Source organism: Patiria miniata, unplaced genomic scaffold (assembly GCF_015706575.1).
Source record: "Patiria miniata isolate m_02_andy unplaced genomic scaffold, ASM1570657v1 HiC_scaffold_6, whole genome shotgun sequence".
Classification (NCBI taxonomy): Eukaryota; Metazoa; Echinodermata; class Asteroidea; order Valvatida; family Asterinidae; genus Patiria; species Patiria miniata.
In genome coordinates, this window is record NW_024037073.1 from 6454086 (window position 1) to 6462015 (window position 7930).

The window sequence follows — 7930 nt, forward strand, 5'->3', positions numbered from 1 at the left end:
AGCCATAAAATGCATTAAGTTTTACTTAATTTGTCTATGTTCAGTGAAAATACCGATACTTTACTATGATTGAAATTAACTACACAGTTAAAACCATGTAATTTTGACCCAGGACGATGCGACATTAGCTTAGCGTATCCAGAGGGGCATTTGGTCCTCTTTTTTTCATTTCTTTTTAGGAAATAAAAGAAATACTTCCCCTGTTTTAAGAGGTGTATTTTTTTTACGAAAGACAAAAAGTGGGGGTTTGTTTTTCAGAAGTTGTGCCTTCCCTGACTGAAAATACGGATACGCTACTAGAATAAATGGAATCCAAAATATATACTATCTTGGAGTCTTTTTCTTGTCAGCTTTAAAATGATTCAGATACGGATCGGTGCAGGTGTAGAAGGGAAAGCTCCCACAGCGCGGGCGATCCCAGGGACGGGGGAACGTCTGCAGAACGCTGAACTGATGCGACTGCTGCTCGGGAATCGTCAAACGGTGTCTGGACACCGCCTCCTCCACCTTGCCGATGACCTCTACGACTATTGGGACCTTGCTGTCCAGCGGGCTAGCCTCCGAGGGGTCCCTGGTTAGGTCGTACACTAGGGGCGGGTCGTGCTGGTCCGTGCTCCAGCCCGTGCAATCACACGTGTAGGTTTGGAAGCAGCCCAGCACGCCATGGGGCCCCGGAATGAGACGACTGGTTGTGTAGTGAACCTTGTACGTGGTGTCACCTGCGTAAGAGGCATAAACAATACCTGTCAATAAAACACAGTGAATTGATCAATTCCGAGCTGTGGTACACGATGAGAAGTAGGCCTATTATTGCAACGAAACATTTATACTGTGATGACGTATTTCTATCCCAATTTGGGGGTCAGTTCTACGGTAGAATAAGATGAATGCATTGTACTCTTTCATTCATTATAAAATTATAGTAAAATTCCTCCATCATGCAATTACTTACCCCCTTCTGGCGTGTACCGCACCGCGTTGATGAAGACTCCACAGTAATGGAACATAAACTCATGTGTCATCTCGCTACTGTCGTTAGTCAGTAATGGCATGAGGTCCCGACCATCGAAGATCCTGTCAGTGGGCAGCTTGACTCCGGTGACTCGGGCCACTGTTGGTAAGACGTCCGGTAGGTGGGTGGGTTGAGACACCACGGTGCCTGGCGGGATGACGCCAGGCAGTTTGACGATGGCAGGAACTCGGATGCCACCCTCCCATGTGTTACCTTTGCCTCCTATATAAGAAATTCCCAAAGTCACGGGTTCCATTTTCAAAGTCATATGCTTACTCTTCAAGATTTTACTCAGTGATCACTCTCATTGCCGTATATATAACGACTGCTATATGGTTGTCTCGATATTATGATGAAACCACTTGTGTTCAGTTTTTCTGGCTTTGGAAAGCGAATAAAGTGCAATGATGACTATATATCGCTTCTGAGTGGGCAGACAACCTGCTGGAATCAAACTCGCTGTGCCCTAATTGTTGAGTTTGAACAAACTAATCAAGCTACCTTTTAAAGGTGTTATTAAGATCGGCGATATATTAAAAAGCTGGATTGTATAGGGACACCTGATTCACATATCGAGTTTGTAATACCTTTATAGATTCCGTTCCAGCCGCCTTCTCGTTCGCCATCGTCTGTGAACTCCTCCACGTGACCTCCATTATCTGACGTCAGATACACAAAGGTGTTTCTCTCCAGGCCCAGCTTCTTGAGTGACGACAGAACCTCCCCGACGCTCCAATCCATCTCCTCCAGGTTGTCCCCGTAGCTGCCGTGCACGCTGTGGTTGCGGAACAGGTCGTTGTTGTAAAGCGCCGTGTGAGCCTGTACGAAGGACATGACAAGCAGGAAGGGCTGCTGCTGGTGGCTCTCCATGAATTGGACGGCGCGGCTGTGCAGGCGCTCGGTCAGGTGATCGTACTGGAGTGGCTGCTCCACGATCTCACGGTTCTCCATCAGGACGCAGTTGATCCTGATTGCCTTCCAGTACATCAAGAGTGAACCGTTGGCAGCGAGGGCTACAAACAGGAACAGCACAACGCTCCTGTAGCCAATTAATTCCATCCACTTGAGGAGCATGGCGGCTGCCAGTGCGCCAAGTACCGAGTACGCCATCTTGGCGTATACCCTTCGCAGCTTGGCCCAGGCATAGGAGACGGTGCTCTCCGTTCCGCAGTCCCGTAGGTTAGTCATGGGAAGGCCGTAGAAATAGTCAAATCCTTGCGAATTAGGATCGGAGCAGGAATTCTCATCGGTGCATGAAATGCCCAAGTGCCACTTGCCTGTTGGAAAGGGAAAGTATTGAGGAAACGACATCAAGAACTATATTCACACAAAAAAAGAAGGATTTTGTGTGAAATGGGGGTAAACTTGCAATAAACTTGCAAATGAAACTGTTAAAAGTTGTATTTTTATCACCTGGGTCCAAAATCGTATCACTTCTTTATTAAAACAAAGTCACGTGAAAATCTATGCGTTTATTTAGTGCCAGTAAACTGGAGTCCAATTTGCAGACCACTATTAGGCCTCGTTTTCTTAAAGGGGGCTTCAATGGGTTTTAACAACAAAAAGCTTACCTTTGCCTTTCTCTAAATTTTGAGTGGGGACACAAGGGGTAGGGCTACAGGCCTTGAGTGGGGATCCAAATGCTCCCCCTCCCACCCTTACACCACTGCCTAACACACCAATCTATCATGGCCGTAGCGTATCCAGCGTCTTTCAATAATTCGGCAACCGTGGTTTCGTTAGAAGGTACACCACCACGCGCCGATATGTAAATAAACACCCTCATCCTTCCTTCGGCCCCCATACCTATAAGACGACCAAACTTGGTAAGCGAACTTTGATAAATCCATGTAATTCTTTCAATGCCCCTTTGGGGGGGGGGGGGGCTGTAAAAAGACATAGTTCAAAGATTCTACATTTTTGTTGAGGAAGAAACTTAAGTTAAGGCCTACGGCAGAAACCAGGCCCAAGGCCTTCTGCAACGGTTCACCAACTATCTAATGCCGTTACAGTTTATAACTAAGGTTTTGTTCCGAGCTGTAGTAATTTCATGTAACTCTTTGGTCTTGTTTGATTACAAAGGTAGACTATTGATTAAAGTCGGACTGTCGTCGGTAAGTGCACCTACAATCCAGACTCTTATCAATTCGATAGCAGTATCGAGACTCCTAATCAGTTAGACCTATACGAGGAAACGCAATATCATTAATTCAATATTAGGTTTGCCAGACACTGTATACTCAGTGTTGTCCCGAGTGATTGTGAGAAAAAAACACTCGGGTGGGACTCGAACCCACCCATCGGACCTCCTGCTTACTACTGCAGACGTCTTACCACTCGACCACCGAGCTTGCCGGGGTCGGCTGGCTGGTTTGAATCTGATATAGCAGCGGGTACCGCAACCAATCTATGTATTCATTAATCAAATATCATTAATGAGTCATAAATCAGTTTTGTGCATGCAGTGGTACCTTTTTCGCTTATATTTCTACCTCAGTGACATTTTGTTTTGACGAAGAATTTGTTTCGTTATCATGAACGAATTCATTTAATGATAACATCGGAAGGTCTTAAGAAACATATCAGCCTTTTGTTCTGTGTCTATGGGCATGTTCACACTACCATGTATACCCGTGTAGATATCTACACTTCTAATAGGCCGATAGCGTACCCGGGTAAGATCGAACACGGGTTGGAAAGACATAACGTCCTCACTACTTTTAGCGAGTCCACACTAACGTTGGCCGTGTATAACGGGCCGTTTTACTCGTGTGCAACGCGTGAAACGTTCACACTACGCATAGCCAACACGGGTACGAGTGAATGGAACCGCGGTAAGACTGGTTCCTGACAAAGAATATTGAGGGACTTAGAACCATTCTTCTGTCGAGGTCCGGCGTAGCTCGATTTTTGGGCTACAACTGTCACGGTTGCTACAATCATGGAGCTATTAAATAGATCCATGCTACAATGAAATACCGAATTTGGTCGCGACACTGTGCATGTTAAATTGATCACTGGCACGTGTGCAGATTTCGCCTTTGTCCCGCGTACAACTGTTGCTTGTCTCCCTAGTAATGGGGAGGAGCAAACCGTGTCAAGCGCAACACGGAGATCGTTCACACTACCAATCTTTACACGGGTAAGCTACAAATTTCGATTGTCTACCCAGGTAGAGCCTCAGTCTACACTGGTCCCGACCAGGGTAGGATTTTACCCGGGTAGAGCACTGTACCCTGTGTAGGAGCCGTGTCGGATTCTTGCTAGTGTGAAAGGGATTGCTAAAATCTCCGTTTTCGACCCGGGTCCAATACGGGAATTTTTGATAGTGTGAAATGGCTTATATAGCATTTAGCACACACATTTTAAGATGTATTAGGCCTAAGCCATACAGTAATATCTCGTGGTGTATACAGCGCTATTTTCTATGCCTTTAAAAGTTACCGCGTGGAACCAAGCTAACTTTATTTATTTTAACAACTTCGGCCTTTTGTTCCCAAAAGACTTTTGAATGGTAATAAGAAACGTATTTGTGCTGCAATCAGTGGCATTCCTTTTATACGAGCAACGACTTACCATATCGGACTGGCAGCCGACCAGTTATCAGCGCAGCTCGACTGGGCGTGCATAACGGCAGGGCCATGTGCTGTGTCAGTTTGGCTCCTTCCTGGGCCAAGTTGTCGAGGTTAGGCGTCTTGATCGTGTCGTTACCAAAGCATCCAATGTCTCCCATCCCGACATCATCCATTATGAAAAGTACAACGTTCGGCGGACGAGATTCCGCGTCGCCACAACGTGCGGCTGGAGCAAACGCCCACGCAAGAATCAAAACAAGCAATTTGGCCGATGTAGTGCGCGATCTGGTGCCCTGCAGGCTACCTCCCAGAACCTTGCTGAAATCCCTCATTTTCGGAGTAGTGCTTCTTGGTCTACTTCACCAAGAGGAATAACACTTCTCCACAAGACTCTCGGCTTCGCTGTAGGTAAAATTCACTCAGTTAGGCTCTATCTATCATAAAACATGTATGCGAAAACGGTTTCGCAAACAAAATCAACGTGGGTTCAATGTTCAAGGTATAAATAGTAATTTAAACTATACGCACCTGTTGCACCCGTGACAAGTGTTTGTTTATATTCATAAATTTGTTTGCCAATCGATTCTGTTTTCCGTGTGAAAAATTGTTGCGATAACGATAAATTGCTACGAAACATTATATAGCCACGATGCTCCATTTACGCAATACAGGGGGAAGTGCAATGAGGACAAATAGAACTAGGTACGTGCAAAAGCAGTTCAAGTGATAATCATAAACAACGTAAATAAAACATGTTCGTAATAACTGGCCATGCATGGCTTATATACAGGTCTACCAGTAATACTGATCAAGGACATGTCGTATATAACTGGATTTATACTGATGTACACTCGTCAAGTCGTCTTTGGCCTCGCAGTACACCGGTGCATCATACCAATGAGGGTTTGACAAGGTATAGGTACGATGGGCTCCATTGGCGAATGGGTAACAAGCTTTGTCTCCACATAATAGAGCAAGGAACAAAGCAATTTCAAAAACAAACAAAAAGCGTCAATAAAACACTAAAATATTCAGAGTTTTTAAAGACCGTTCCTCATCTCGTTTTCGTAATCACATTATGAGAAATAAAAGCCCGATGACGTCACATTTGAAATCGATATAACGTATACATGGGCGCGATTTTCTATCCTGCCTAAACCCGTGCAAAAACCCGTGGACTCGCTGTGTTAAACGGAATCACACCCATAGCGCGCTGAAGACCATTCGACAATAAATTCTAATGCTTTTGCATTTTAACCGTTGAGAGATAATCATGCACAGTCTTTTCTGGGACATTGTTGTCTAAATAACAGCAGCATGTCCCAATTAACACCATGGTTATTTTGCGGTGATGGCAAAAGAGCAAGACCTACAAACAAGACTGGGCAAACAGTAAAGCTGGTCCCACAGTGTGCACAATTTTTTATTTAAATGAGTTAGGGCGGCTAAAAAGTTCGTAAAATATAAGCTTCAGTGGTCATGAGATTGACATGAACAATCCACTTTCGCTCATCATGGAGACTTCACTAATTGCCTACACGTGTCGTGAAAGTGCATGAATCACGCGGTGCCAGGTGTGACAGTCAGTGAGTGATAACCAGTCTAATTCACAAGTGATAGTCGGTGAGTGAAGTAGGTATTAACCAGTCTAATCCACAAGAGACACTGTGAGATCATAGAGGTCATATGTTGAGATCAGTCTGGATACCAGCAAAAGTAGGAACGCCACTACCTCAGAAATTGGGCGTTAAACAAAATTGAACCATCGTGGCATTTATATATTATAACTGCCATAACCTCAACAAGCAAACCGCCAAAATAAACATATGCAATTGCAAACTAATCGAGCATGTTAATAGCACAATGGTTCCTTATGAACTGGTTTCGATTTCCGCCGGACAGTTTGGGATTTTCTTTCAGTCCGCACGCCGCACGGTTGATCACGTGCACTTTCCCTCAGAATTCTAATTCTACAGTTTTCTCAAAAAATTCCCGTCACAGGCCTCTGATCCATCATTTCCGGGAGGAAATTAAATGAAAGGACAAGTAATTAATGCCATATGTCGTGTGTGAGTTGAAAAGTCGCAAATTGGAAAAGGTAGTGAAACTTTTGGTAGCCTACCTTTAGACATGGTGATATTGTGATGAGGTTAAATGCAGGCTCGAGTCCTCGTCCAAGACCACAGTAAAACAGATAAACATTATACGTTGATACTGGCTATGTGATTTATAGATTCCGGGTCAGTTCCGACTTCGTTTCCATGGATACGATCTTGCTGCGCCATATTATGTTGGTTCCCATCATGCCTGGCGCGATCTTAGGAACGCGCACGCGCCCATGGAGTCGAGGTTGGGTCAGTTCTTGCAAATTCAAACACTGTTATGATTGTGGTCTATTGTTGTGTTGCACGCATGTGACAGATGGTATATTGAAAGCATATCCACATAATTTATGCGGTGGTTAATTGAAAATGCACTTAATATCGACTGTGTCTTGTATGATTCGGTGAACTGCATAAGTTGTAGGCTCATTTTTGTAATTGTTTATTTTGTGCTGACCCTAAACCGGCCTTATACTTGCGAAAAATGCATTCTGATCATACAGAAATGAAAAAAAAATGGCGTACTCCACAATGTGTAATGGAAGACTGCTCAACAGGGTCACTGTACATGTATACTTTTTTTTTTTTACAATCAAGTGAAATGATCTCAACCTTTGTTACACCGATCTAGGTATACCGAGCAATGACCAACAACAATACACCCTGGGAATTGTAATGTAGGGCCCTATCCCGTGCAGAATACAATAGGATTAGGAAGAGGCCTTGGAAACCATCCATCACATTATGTACGTAGTAGCCTGCAGGCGGGACGGTAATACATGTTTTACGTGTCTGTACATTAAAGGCTCTTAAATGACTCTACATTCAAGGAATTGAATAAATAAATCAGCAAATTTGTCGTCTCTATAATTAATTTTGAAGAAAAAAGCGGAGACGCGTTCTGTCTATCTTCAAATCAACCGACCAACAAAACAGCTGGACAGGCAGCGACAGTTACGCGTACCCTTTTGGGGGTAAACTAAATATGTGTATGGACGGATTGTAGCCTATACAATATTTTTCTTCATGAACAATTTTGAATTAATAGAGGTCACAACGATGATTACAAACCAGACATCCGAACAGTGCACATGTATACAGGAGGAACGTTGGATTCCCCGCGATGCATGTGCACATAACAAAAAGCGACCTACTTTCTGGACTTCGTTCGTTTCAATCGTTGTATGTGACCGCATTTCTATTCAACAAAAAAAGTACAATGCGAACTTCTTACATTTAAA

At 44.0% G+C, this 7930-nt stretch overlaps 1 protein-coding gene across 1 annotated transcript; it reads right to left on the bottom strand.

Annotated features, from left to right (window-relative positions):
- Positions 1-300: 300 nt before the first annotated feature.
- Positions 301-5308, bottom strand: LOC119743460 (steryl-sulfatase-like). Its single transcript, XM_038219868.1, has 6 exons — positions 5116-5308; positions 4589-4989; positions 2696-2818; positions 1600-2289; positions 953-1234; positions 301-719 (listed from the first exon to the last, which is right to left on the bottom strand). The coding sequence occupies exons 2-6, from the start codon at positions 4917-4919 to the stop codon at positions 325-327; spliced, it is 1821 nt and encodes a 606-aa protein (XP_038075796.1). The 5' UTR covers positions 4920-4989; positions 5116-5308; the 3' UTR covers positions 301-324.
- Between the last annotated feature and the right edge of the window lie 2622 nt (positions 5309-7930).